Source organism: Chiloscyllium plagiosum, unplaced genomic scaffold, assembly GCF_004010195.1.
Source record: "Chiloscyllium plagiosum isolate BGI_BamShark_2017 unplaced genomic scaffold, ASM401019v2 scaf_11096, whole genome shotgun sequence".
NCBI lineage: Eukaryota > Metazoa > Chordata > Chondrichthyes > Orectolobiformes > Hemiscylliidae > Chiloscyllium > Chiloscyllium plagiosum.
Window position 1 is genome coordinate 8,275 of NW_025211832.1, and position 13,409 is coordinate 21,683.

General features: G+C 52.7%; 1 protein-coding gene across 1 annotated transcript; it reads left to right on the forward strand.

The window, feature by feature from the left end:
• Nucleotides 1–4,568: 4,568 nt before the first annotated feature.
• Nucleotides 4,569–10,650, forward strand: LOC122547145 (heterogeneous nuclear ribonucleoprotein C-like). The gene is made up of 7 exons (XM_043685731.1): nucleotides 4,569–4,636; nucleotides 5,222–5,272; nucleotides 5,680–5,730; nucleotides 6,734–6,885; nucleotides 7,396–7,509; nucleotides 8,723–8,844; nucleotides 10,011–10,650. The coding sequence occupies exons 1-7, from the start codon at nucleotides 4,629–4,631 to the stop codon at nucleotides 10,092–10,094; spliced, it is 582 nt and encodes a 193-aa protein (XP_043541666.1). The 5' UTR covers nucleotides 4,569–4,628; the 3' UTR covers nucleotides 10,095–10,650.
• Nucleotides 10,651–13,409: the final 2,759 nt, after the last annotated feature.

The window sequence follows — 13,409 nt, forward strand, 5'->3', positions numbered from 1 at the left end:
TTAAAGGTACAGTACATGCCTTCAACTTCATAACAGTCCTTATAGAATTATTTTTGGGTTTAGCTTTAGCATCAAGGGTTGAAACATTGGGACATATAACTATTGCCTGATGAAGTAGCAGCACTCCAAAAGCTAGTACTTCCAAATAAACTTGTTGGACTATAACCTGGTATTGTGTGATTTTTTAACAAAATAAATAACGCATTACAGAACCTGCACAAAAATGGACTGATAATCAAGATGAAATCAGAAGGCACCAACACTCCACGATTTTACAGACTACCTAAGCTACACAAACTAGACATATCACTTCAACCTATTCTGGCACTTCCAGGAACTCTATCACATAAACTGACAAAAACTCAAACATCTAATCAGCGAATCCAAGCACCACATACAATCACAGAAATTCACAGACAGTATCATGAACATGAACAGTGAAGATGTTTACCTTAATTGACAAAACCTTAGCCAAAGAGACAACAGCCAACCTCCTAGACAAACAGAACAGACGACACGACAGGGAACCAATCAACAAGGACAGCAATACTCAAATTACTGGACCTGTGCTTGATGATGCACTTCATATTGAATAGCCAGATATATGAACAGATCAAGGGGACACCTATGGGCTCACCCATCTCCGGGCTCATAGCAGAAGCAGTGATGCAAAGATTCAGAGTAATCCAAGATGCAGGACGGGAAAAATTTCTGGCTGTAACAGCTGCTTCTTTTTTTAGGTATTTTAGGTGCTGGAGGTGATTTCCTCGAATTCCAGGAACAGCAATTACTATTTTATATGCTATTGCATTGTTTTGGAACTTTGGAAAAAAAAAAGTCAAAACAACAGCAGTTTTAAAAGGGAGAAGAACAGACAAGGGAAGCACATGGTGAGGACAGTGCAGGAGAGAGAGAGAGATAGAAACTAACAGAGCAGTGGACCTGCACAGTTACTGCCTTTGCTGTTTGAATTCATGTATTGCTGGACATCGGAGTCCGTCTGGGAAAATGAGCAAACAGCGAAATTCACAATTGATCTTGGAGGAAAAGATTTATAAGGATGTTGCCAGGGTTGGAGGATTTGAGCTATAGGGAAAGGCTGAACAGGCTGGGGCTGTTTTCCCTGGAGCGTCGGAGGCTGAGGGGTGACTTTATAGAGAATTACAAAATTATGAGGGGCATGGATAGGATAAATAGACAAAGTCTTTTCCCAGGGGTCGGGGAGTCCAGAACTAGAGGGCATAGGTTTAGGGTGAGAGGGTAAAGATATAAAAGGGACCTAAGGGGCTACTTTTTCACGCAGAGGGTGGTACGTATATGGAATGAGCTGCTAGAGGAAGTGGTGGAGGCTGGCACAATTGCAACATTTAAAAGGCATTTGGATGGGTATATGAATAGGAAGGGTTTGGAAGGATATGGGCTGGGTGCTGGCAGGTGGGTCTAGATTGAGTTGGGATAGCTGGTCTGCATGGGCGGGTTGGACCAAAGGGTCTGTTTCCATGCTGTACATCTCTATGACTCAATGACTAGAACAAACATCTCTCCCAAATATCCAACCCAAACTTTGGATCAGATATGTGGACGACACTTTTGTAATAATTAAAAGAATAAAGATTGAGAGCACACACCAAATTATGAACACAACATTCACAGGAATCAAGTTTACGAGAGGAGGAAATTGTCAACCAACTCATATTCCTAGATGTGATGGTACAAAGACCACAGAACAGGAAATGCAAAGTGTACAAAAAAGCCACACACACGGACCAGATCCTGAATTATAACAGTCAGCAACGAAACACACACAATAGAAGCTGCATTTGTAGCCTTTTCACTCCCGATCCGCGAAGAGAAGAAGACTTCTACAAAGTCTTTGCCAAGAATGGATATCCCTGCAACTTCATCTGCAGATAACTGGCAGACAAACAAACAATGTGACAAGGACATGCCACGACCCAACACACTAACCACTCTAGCTTATATAGAAAACATTTCAGAACTGATAGTCAGACTTTTCTGACCCCTTGGATTCATGATAGCACATAAACCGACGGCCATGCTCAGACAACTCACCAGAACAAAAGACCCAATATCTGTTATGTGTAGGACAAACATGGTGTACAAGATTCCATGCAGGGACTGCACAAAACACCATATAGTACAAACAGGCAGACAACTAGCGATCCACATTCATGAACATCAACTAGCCACCAAACTCCACGACCAGCTGTCCGTAGTAGCTATACATACAGATGATAAGGGCGACAAATTTGACGGGGACCACACAACAATAATAGGACAAGCCAAACTGAGGGCAGCCAGAGAATTCCTAAAAGCATGACACTCAGCCAAGGATTATATCAGTAAACACATTGACCTAGACCCAATATACCAACCACTACAATGGACAACTAAACCGGCAGCAGCAGGAACAAAATGAAATAAATTCCAACTGACACATTATAGAAGCGCTTCACAAGAGAGTATTAAAGATGTCACTTAGAAAGGGGACAAAACGTCCGCAAACAAACTTCCCAGCTTGGCGAACATACCCACAACAACTGCAACCGTCACCCAAGCTACAAATCTTTACAAAAATCTTGTACTTATAATAATTAATATAAAGGAAAACAAGTGTTGGTAATTCAAAATTTGGCACTACACCCTCAGTGATACTAAAATAACTCTTAGAGTTAAATAGATGCAAATGAGACTGATAATCCACTTTTTGCTAAACTAAACTCATCAACTAATCTGTAAAGATTGGCTCATTTTCAACATGTAAACCTCAGCAAATCACTCCTGCTTACATTATCCATTTAAAAACTCAAATACACCAAAGTCTGGGTGACCTTATCAATTTTGAAGACTTGTTCCATGATAAACTCATAACATATTCCAGAAACCATCTCATACATAACCAAACAATAAAGAAAAACTGCAAGCTGGCAACATCTGTGGAGAGAAAGCAGAGTTAACGTTTCAAGTCCGGAGACCCTTCTTTAGGACATTCTGGGAAAGTCTGTAATTTCCTTTACATTATGTCGCTTCAAAGCAGACTGGGTTGTCTTTTGAAAGAGGGTTAGTTTGTTTCCTGATTACAAAATTGTCATGAAGTTACATGGACAATTAATATTGAATTCCAGTGACTGATTTAATATCTGGGATTTTCACATGAAAGAAAACACCTTTAATGAGCTAGGACACTGATTTGAAATGCCTAAAATACAAGGGAAACCAAGTTTCCAAAAATTTTGGATATGGATAAACAGTAGACATACCTGCAAAATTTCATACTTGCTATTGTTTGAACAATGTAGAAAAACGCCTCAGAATAATGAGTAAAAGCCACATCAGCCATACAAACAATTAGAGATAAAGGAAACCTGAGGAAACCCATTATGCAAAAAGGCTGAAGATTTCCAGTTCTATTCCAATGTACTGTAACTTCCATGCTACAGTTGGTATTAAGAGTTTTTAGGTGACATTTGATTTTGCTCTGCAACAAGGAAAGGACACATTGCAAAATTTACAATACATCACTAAGAATATTTCAGGGGTAATTGAAAAGGAGTTAAAATAATAGTTGCCAAAAAAGAATGTTGAGGAAGGAGACAACTCCAAGTTAAGCAGCATGGTTGTAAAGTGTGCTGCTAATCTACACAGATTTTATGTAGTGGGGACTCAGAGAGGTTCTACACTGGTTGACTGTCTCTGTTTAGTGAGGGCTCGGAGAAACCTGACAGCTTTTTAAGCTCAGAATAAGCCATGTGCGCAGTCAGTTTAGCACAGCTGACAGTAGGAGTTGAAAAGCCCACAAGCATGGTTTGCTTGATGCAACACAGCAAGATTAGAGCACAAAAATCCAGGAGTTATATTAACTTAGTGAGACTGAGAGAAGCTGCAGTTGCATCTGCAAGGGCATACATTATCTGAAATCCAGAAGAGCATTGAGCCAGAAACGGATGGTGATTGACCAGAGTCGGAGCCGTTGTTGAGGCAGTCTAATCAGAAAGGCTCTTGAGGAGTTTCAAGGCCAGAAAAACTAAAGTGAAGACTTGTAATCCCTTGAGATGTTTAAGGAGATTTGATGACCCACTGTGGCATTAATGCCTGGGTGTAATTGCTAAGAAATTCATGAAATTAGTCTTGATTGCAATTGTTATTTCATGTCTGCTACGGATTTTCAATCAACCTATTACCAGTATTAACTGTGCTTTACTTTGGGGTGTTAGAATGTAAGTTGCATACATACTGTGGGTGGTTTAATAGTACATTTTATGGTAGTTTGCTCAAAATTGGTTATCATGGCTTAATTCTCTTCATTAGCTCATTGGATTTCATACTCTGAGGTGAGCCAAATAATTTCGGTGAGAATCCAAAAGTCAGATTTTTAAAAAATGCATTTCTATCTCATTAATACCCCAATTTGCCATATTAATGTTCCTGTCCACCACTGAGAAACGCAACAAAACAAAAACTTGACTGGCAAAATAGAACTAGTATCTGTGCAATTTGTCAGCATCCATCGGCACTCATGGATTGGCTATGTTGACTGCCTAACTTCCTGTTGCGGGGAACCCAAACCCAACCGACCCAAGAGCGGCCAGAAGCGATCGGCCTCTGACATGTACGGGTGAGTCACGTCAACCCCCGCGTGTGTGCGTGCGCGGGACTCACTCCCCTTCCTTCTCTCCCCCCCCACCACCGTCCGCACGGGAGAGGGGGACCAAAGTGGACGGCCGGGGGTGGGGTTGGCGTTCGGTCTGGCAGTCATGGAGAGGGCCGACAGGGGGCGAGGAGGAGAGAGAACAGCGGTGACTAGCAGAAACGTAATTCCCCCTTCCCCACCCCCACCCACTGTGGGCGCGGGGGGGGTGAGGTGGGGTGGGGCAGTGTCCAGAGGGAAACGGGATTCAGGGTCAGCGCAGACAGGGGTACCTGGGCGGCCGCAGTACTGACCCACGGCCCCTGCCAGGCAGCTCGGTCACGGGTCGCGACACACACCCTCACTCTCGGTGACCCATTGCCCGCGCCACTGAATCCTGCCCCCCCCCCCCCCCCCAAGCCTCTGGGCCTTCCCTCGATGCCACCTCTCCTAACTTCGATCTTCAATCCACTCCCTCCCCGCTGACTGACTGACTGACCTGTTCCAGACCCCACGCGCTAACCCTCCCTTCCTTCCTTCCGCGTTGGGAATGACTTGCTGTTGTCTCCGCAGGTCTACCTCCGACCTGGACTATGACTATTACCGCAGCGACTTCTACGACAGGTAAGGGAGGGGTGGTGGGTGGGGGGGGGGGGGGGGCGGGGGGTGAACCCCCACCGGATCCTCCACCCCCCCGAGGTGGGGCGGGGGGGGGGGGGTACCCTTGAAGTGAGGGGTTGAGCGTGGGAGAGGAGGGCGTTTGCTAGTGAGGAACCTGGGCAGTGGGCGCTTTCCAGGGAGTGGGGTGGGGGAAGGGAACGTCGCTCGCTCTTTTTGGTGTCCGTCCAGAGGGGCGTGGGAGTGGGAGGTGGGGTGGTTGGTGTGGAGTCCACGTGTGAGGCGCAGAAGTGTCGGAGGGAGGGAGGGAGGGGTTCACGGGGGCGCGCGGGGGTCATCTGTCTTTGCCAGCGAGAATCCGGCAGCGAGCGTACGCCCTAATCGCGTTTGTCTGTCTTCATTTCTCCCTCCAGCGCTCCCCCAAGCAGGCAGTCGGAGGGCTACGAGATTCCGTCACTCACCAGGTAAATGCTCGCGCGCGCTCTGGCGACCTGACCGGCGTCGGACACCCTCCCTCTCCTTTCCCTCCCCTCCCCCAGCCCCTTCGGCCAGAACACGTGGTTAACCCCCAGGCCGTCCCACGGGAGATCTGAAGGGACCGTGGGGGGCTCGACTTGACCGGAAGGCAGGAACTCGCTGCTCTCCCCCACCCCCCCCGGGTTCGACGCTCACGGACTCCCTACTGTGCAGAAAGAGGCCGTTCGGGCCATCGGCCAGGCACTGATCCTTCAAAAGAGCGTCCGACCGACCGGGCGGTTTTGTTTTGCCTTCCAGATGTTCCCGGTGTGTTTAAGCATCAGCAAGGGGAGTGCTCCCAACCTCTTGCCCCCACCCACCCGCCCCGATTCCTCGATTCCTACCGATCGCAGGTTCGGACGCGTCCTGGGGAAGGGGGGAGGCGTCGACTGAATCGACCTTCCCTGAGCTCCCTCCTATCCCAATTCGTCATGTGGAGGGGAGTCCAGAACTAGGTTTAGGGTGAGAGGGGGAAAGGGAGCCGAGGGGTAACTTTCTCACCCAGAGGGTGGTGCGGGTGTGGAATGAGCTGCCAGAGGAAGGGGTGGGGGCTGGTACAATGACAGCATTGAAAAGGGTGGACAATGACAGCATTGAAAAGGTGGATGGGGACAGGGATTGGAGGGTAGTGGGCTGGCGAACGGGGGACTGGATTAGGTTAGGGGTATCTGGGTCAGCACAGATGGGTTGGGCCGAAGGGTCTGTTCCCGTGATGCATGACCAGTGTCACGTAAGGAGACCAACCTGTATGTGGTTTTCGGTTTGTGGTCTCGCCAGTGCCCCGTGCGATTGTGGCAAAGACCGACTCTCGTACACTCCAGAATTTGATGGCCTTTCCCTAAATGGTTGCTGTCCCTGTGTGAACTCTCGGTGCTTCCTTGTTGTTTTCACAGCCGGTCACTCGGACAGACGGCGAGAACCGCCATGACGTGTCTCTTCCTTTCCTTGCAGGATGTACCCGTACCCGAGCCGGGTGCCGCCGCCCCTGCCCAGGCCGGTCACCATTGCCAAGCGCCCCCGGGTCACGGTCCCCGTGCCGCGAAGAGGCAAAGGCAGCTTCAACACCAAGTCTGGGCAAAAATCAGCTGCCTCGGGCAAACCAGGTACCAACGGCGCGGCAGTCGGCCGAGTCTGTCAGCAATCGCCGCAACTCGGCACAGCCTCCACTTCCCATCAGTCACAGAGCAGAGCTCCCCGTCAAACACTCCCCGGGACAGGGACAGCACGGGGTTAGATACAGAGTAAAGCTCCCTCTACACTGTCCCCACATCAAACACTCCCAGGGACATGGACAGCATGGGTTTAGATACAGAGTAAAGCTCCCTCTACACTGTCCCCCCCCATCCCAGGGACAGGGACAGCACGGGGTTAGATACAGGGTAAAGCTCCCTCTACACTGTCCCCCTATCCCAGGGACAGCACGGAGTTAGATACAGAGTAAAGCTCCCTCTACACTGTCCCCCCCCATCCCAGGGACAGGGACAGCACGGGGTTAGATACAGAGTAAAGCTCCCTGTACACCGACCCCGCACCCCTACCGAGGCCAGTGCTGTTGGGTCTTTGGTCCTTTGTCCCTGTCCCCGCTCACGATGCTCCTGTTCCTTTGGACCCAGTGAAAGCCAATGACCTGGCCACCATCAAGAAGGAGTTGACTCTGATCAAGAGCAAAGTGGATTCCCTTCTGGACAGTCTGGAGAAGATTGAGAAGGAGCAAAGCAGCCAGACGGGTAAGTTGGCCGCTGGCAGGCAGGTTAGCCTGTCTTCCCCTGAACCTGACAGACTACCTCCTCCCTCGTTTTCACTTCTGTCGCTTGCTCGCTCGTGTACACCCCGCGTGCTCTCTCTCTCTCTCTCTCTCTCTCTGTCTCCCACACCCAGTTACCACACAGGAAACCACGTCCTGCTACCCCTGGCCGCGTAACCAGAGTTGAAGACTTCATCCAGTCAGCAAAACCGCCCATTTATCTGTCTGTCAGTTGAGAGACAACTCACACCAGATTTCTGAACTGAACAAGACTCGTTTTTGTCATAAGTTGATAGACTGTAGCGACAGTGGAACCATTATGAAGGGTTAACGTTTAATTCTGAGCCACCTTCCAAAACTCCCCTGTGTCCAGTTGGACGTGCAGACACCAGACGGAGAGCGTTGAGTTGGTGGCGGTCAGTGATCCGTGTTCCCAGCGTTTTGCTGTTTGCAACACCCTCCCCGTCTTCCTTCTCCAGATGCCTTCACTTGTTTGCACGAGGTACAGCGTGACTGGTTCACATGTTCACAGCCTCGAACTGGTTTAGAGCCAGACCTTACAGGAGCTGCTGTGGGAACAATACACATCAGACTTGAGAGGCTGTTACACGGCCAATCCACCCTAACCTGCACATCCCTGGGCACTATGGGTAATTTAGCATGGCCAATCCACCCTTACCTACGCATCCCTGGGCACTATGGGTAATTTAGCACGGCCAATCCACCCTAACCTGCACATCCCTGGATTGTGAGAGGAAACCGGTGCACCCGGGGGAAGCCCACGCAGAGACGGTGGGAGGCAAATGTGCAAACTCCGCACGGACAGTCGCCGTGAGGGTGCGATCAACCCTGGATCCCCGGGGCCGTGAGGCAGCGGTGCTAACCCGCTGAGCCACCCGTGCTCGACTCTGAACGTTAGCCCTCTCTCAGGCGCTCTCTCGCTCTCCCGGGATGCTGCCTGACCAGCTGTCCCCTCCAGCTTTTGTTTATATCTCTCAGTCCCACTCCTTTCACCCACATCCCTCCGACACACTGGGCTGGCCCCTTTCCCCCTCTTCCCCCGGCTCCCTCCCCCCGCGTCCGGAGTCTCGGGACGGTGCACGCGGGTCTCCTTTCTCCTCGCCCTCCCCGGGTCCGGCGCTGCCGACCTCGGCTCTTGGTGTTGAGCGCGTCTGCCGTTCTCTTCCCCTGGGCAGAGAGCAAGAGCGAGAAGGCGGAGGAGGGGAGCAGCAGCAAAGCTGGCTGCGAGGCCAAGAAAGCGGAGAGCGAGGGGACTGGCGAGGAAGGGGACACCCTGGAGGACGACGAGGACGACCAGGTACCGGCCCAAGCGGGGAGGGGCGGGTTGGAGAGCAGCCCGGGGGCTCTGGTCTGGGGCAGGCCACTTGTCACCGTGACCCGCGAGAGGGAGCCTGGACTGTCAGCTTCGTTGGGAACGCGCGGCGGTGGGGGGGGGTTTGAAATCTGGCTGCGGAGAGCAGACCGCTGCCCGGAATCCTGCTGCCCGCGATTACCGGATGCCGGTCAGGACCAGCTGACGACGGCCGGACCCCGGGCAGCTTTACCTTGCGCCCGTGCGGTGCGAGTGCCACTTTTACCAACAATCTAACCATCTCCCCTGAGTGTTCAGCCATCACCGAATCAACATCCACCCCACCCCACCCCGCCAGGGGGTTACCGTTGACCAGAAACTGAACGTGGACCAGCCCTGTATAAACCCAGCGGCTCCAAGAGCAGGGTCAGAGGCTGGGAATCCTGCAGCGAGTCACTCCCCTCCTGACTCTCTCCCCCCAGAGCCCTATCCCACCATCGACAAGGCAGGGAGGGTGAGGGAGTACTCCCCACTTACCCAGGATGTGGGGGGGCAGCTCCGACAACACTCGAAGCTCCACACCGGGGGGGGCAGCAGATACACAGGGAACACCACCCCCCCTCCCCTTTCCCCAAACCACTCCCTGTCCTGGAATGTATCGGCCGTTCCTTCCTGGGATTGCCCCCCTCCTTGAAGGGCATCGTGGGTCTACCCCACAGCACGTGGCTAAGATGGCAGCTCACCCCCACCCCGCTGCGCGGGGCACAGCTTCCCCAGGGGGGTTGGGGAAGGGGGGGGTAACGAGGGTGAGTGTCCATTGCGGGCGCTGACCGCCCCTGCCCGCGACGGTGGTAGACTCGCTGACTTCAGGGGGGGGGCACTTCGATCAGCCCCGAAGGACACGGTGGGGTGGGGAGAGCGTCCCTCTCGGACGGTCGACCCGCCTTGGCGATCTCCCTCGGGTGATCCGAAACCCGGTTGGTCGAGAACGCCGGAGGGTCGAGGTTTCCTCTGTGAAGGCCGAACACATGAACGATCTGTGGAAAGGCGTTGTTTATTCGGCTGGGCCCCACGCGTGGTGGGCCGAAGGGCCTCTGCTGTGCTGGAATGTTCCGTGACCCCCTCACGTCTCTCTCTCTCTCTCTCTCTCTCTCTCCCTCTCCAATGGGCAGCTGCACGACAGTAAAGCACGTAAGGACGAAGAGGAGGGCGAGGACGATGGCGGAGACGACACCAACAGCCAAGACGACCATTAAGACACGAGGCAAACGACAAAACCCCTTAATGACCCCCTCCCCCCTCTCTCTCTCTCTCCCTCGCCCTCTCTCTCTTTCCCCTCCTCTTCCCCTCCCCCACTCCCCTTTCGAAAGAAAGAAAAACACCTTGTCGTTCCCAGTCGGTTCTCATTTTCGTCAGGCCCAAGTGGCGGCCATTTTGGAAACTGGATTTTTATTCTGAGCTTTAAAGGAGGTGTCTCAAAGTGTGGGGGTGGGGCGGGGGGTGCGCAGGCTGTCATTTCATCCTCTTTCCCCTGACGATACCACCACCCCCCATGACAACGATGACCCCCTCCACCTCACACAGCTCTGACGGTGGGGGGTTCTTAATACCCGGGAATCGTTTTGCGATGGGCGTGTGGCAGGAGTGTCTCTCTCTGTGTTTACCCCCTCCCCACACCTCACAATTTCCCGCCCCTTTTTACGGTTTACATTTCTTCCCCCCCCCCCGACCTTTTCCAAAACATAAAAGAGCTTTCGTATGTGCTCTGTACCGAAATGTGCAGCTGTTAGTCTCTGGTGGTGGGGGTTAAGGTTAAGGCAGGGTGGGTGGTGGGGAGATGGGCGTCGGGGAGGGCAGGGTGGTGTTGCGGGATGGGCGTTGTTGTGGGTGGGTGGGAGGGTAGGGGAGGGTTGTTTATTTTTGTAGAACTCGGACATTCCCCCCCCAGGTGCGCGCGCGCTTAATGCTTCCCGGGGACGTGTCCTGTCTCATCCTGCTCTCTCTCTTCCCCCCCATCCTGCGTGGTGGGTTGGAGCTTGTGAACCAAGGGTTTGTGCGGTGGGGGGGAGCTGTGTAGACACGGGTGGGATCAGAGACAGGGTCCCCCCCCCCCTCAAAAATCCTTCCCAGCAGACCCCGCCTCTCCCCACGCAATGATGTCTCTGTCTCTCTCTCTCTGTCTCTCTCTCTCTGTCTCTCTCTCTCTGTCTCTCTCTCTCTGTCTCTCTCTCTCTGTCTCTCTCTCTCTGTCTCTCTCTCTCTGTCTCTCTCTCTCTGTCTCTCTCTCTCTGTCTCTCTCTCTCTGTCTCTCTCTCTCTGTCTCTCTCTCTCTGTCTCTCTCTCTCTGTCTCTCTCTCTCTGTCTCTCTCTCTCTGTCTCTCTCTCTCTGTCTCTCTCTCTCTGTCTCTCTCTCTCTGTCTCTCTCTCTCTGTCTCTCTCTCTCTGCACTCCAAAGAGGGAGGGGGAGCTGCACCTGGTGTTTCCTGGCCTGGGGGGAGGGGACAGCGCTGCGTTTCCCCGAGTAAAGATCCCGGAGAGCGAGAGGTGTGGCGTTTCCCCCCGAACCCCCCCACCCCAACATTCCCGCCCTCCCACACTGTACCATCCGAAACAGGCTTTGTCGGAAATGTGAATTTTTTTTAAAAAAAACTTAACACGTTAAAAGCTTTGCAGGGGTGGGACTGTTTTGCGCGGAGAAGGGGTATTTGAAGCCTCCCCCGCCCCCCACCCCCTTTGCTGCAGAATGCAGGGGGTTTGGGATGGGGGGGGGAGGGGGGCGGGGGTGAACGCGTGGGGTTTAAAACGAGGAGGCTGTGCTGGACCCGTTTAATAGACCGGCATTTAGAACGCAGCCTGTGTGGTTTTCTAGACTTCTTTCATACTGTATCAGTACTGTTGGGTTAATTAAACATTTGAAGGATATTATAAGGACCAAAGAGTCTCTTTGAGGTCTTCATTCATTTCTCAGGCAGCTCAGTGGTTAGCGCCGCTGCCTCACAGTGCCCGAGAGCCGCGTACGATTCTCACCCTCAGGCAACTGTCCGTGTGCAGTTTGCACATTCTCCCCCCCGTGTCTGTGTGGGGTTCCTCCGGGTGCTCCAGTTTCTTCCCACAGTCCAAAGATGGACAGCTCAGGATGGATTGGCTATGCTAAATTACCCATAGTGCCCAGGGTGTAGGTTAGGGTGGATTGGCCTGCATATCCGTGGGCACTATGGGTAATTTAGCACAGCTAATCGACCCTAACCTGCACATCCCTGGGCACTATGGGTAATTTAGCACGGCCTATCCACCCTAACCTGCATATCCCTGGGCACTATGGGTAATTTAGCACATCCAATCCACCCTAACCTGCACATCTCTGGGCACTATGGGTAATTTAGCACAGCCAATCCACCGGAATATACGCAGTCCTCCTTACGTTCTCCCCGTGCCGCCATGTTTGAGGGGTTCTCTTGGGTGCCACCCGTCCTGCTGCTGTCGTTGCCTCCCTGATCACCGTGACACCTCTTCATTCTTCTCCTTCCGCGTCGTGCCTGCGTTCTGGAATGTCGAGCTGCTGGTCCTGACCCCCTGTGTCTCTCTCACCCGTGTCCCTCGGTGACAGCGATGCTGTTGTTCAACGCCCCCCCCCCCGTGGTTTAATTTGCACCCTCTGCTCGTCTGCTGGGGATGCTAAGATCCCTCTGAGGTTAAAACAAATTCCGCCCGACCTCGACAAACTGCCCCCCTCCTCCTCCTCCTCCCCGTGTCTGAACTGGCAGGTAATGCCATAAGGCCGTGAGACATCAGTGCAGCGATTAGGCCGTTCAGCCCATCGCGTGTGCTGCGCCATTCAATCGTGGCTTGCTGGGTTTCTCAACCCCACCTATCTCGGTCTTAAATGCACTCCATGATCTGGCCTCCACAGCCTCCTGTGGCGAATGGAGTCCGACGATTCGCCGTCACAGAGATGTCACCGTCACAGCACAGACCCTTCGGCCCAACCCGTCCGTGCTGACCCAGACGCCCCTAACCCAATCCAGTCCCCGTTTGCCAGCGCTCGGCCCGTATCCCTCCAAACCCTTCCTATCCCTGTCTCCCATCCACCTTTTTTTAAATGCTGTCGTTGTACCAGGCCTTCCCTCCAGACGCCCTAACCCAATCCAGTCCCCGTTTGCCAGCGCTCGGCCCGTATCCCTCCAAACCCTTCCTATCCCTGTCTCCCATCCACCTTTTTTTAAATGCTGTCGTTGTACCAGGCCTTCCCCGACTTCCTCCGGCATCTCATTCCACACCCTCTTGTGCGGGAAAACGTTGCCCCTCGGGTCCCTTTTCCTCCCCCCCCCTTGTCACCCTCCACCTACGCTCCTCTGGACTGCCCGCCCCCCCCCCCGCCCCAGGAGGGAAACGACCTTGTCTGTTCATCCTACCCCACGCCCCTCGTGATGTTATAAACCTCTATAAAAGTCAAAGTCTCTCCTTATCTCTGTTCCAAAGGGTCTTCCTTTCCCTCTGAGGCTGTTTGCTAATCCCTCCTCTCCATGGAAACACCTTCCCAACATCCACTCTGTCCAGGCTGTTCAGTGTCC

Bases quoted from the DNA above. Each gene is read 5' to 3' on its own strand.
- LOC122547145 (XM_043685731.1), top strand. The intron at 6,886-7,395 runs GTACCAACGGCG...CTTTGGACCCAG, and splicing joins AGCTGCCTCGGGCAAACCAG to TGAAAGCCAATGACCTGGCC. The intron at 7,510-8,722 runs GTAAGTTGGCCG...TCCCCTGGGCAG, and splicing joins GGAGCAAAGCAGCCAGACGG to AGAGCAAGAGCGAGAAGGCG.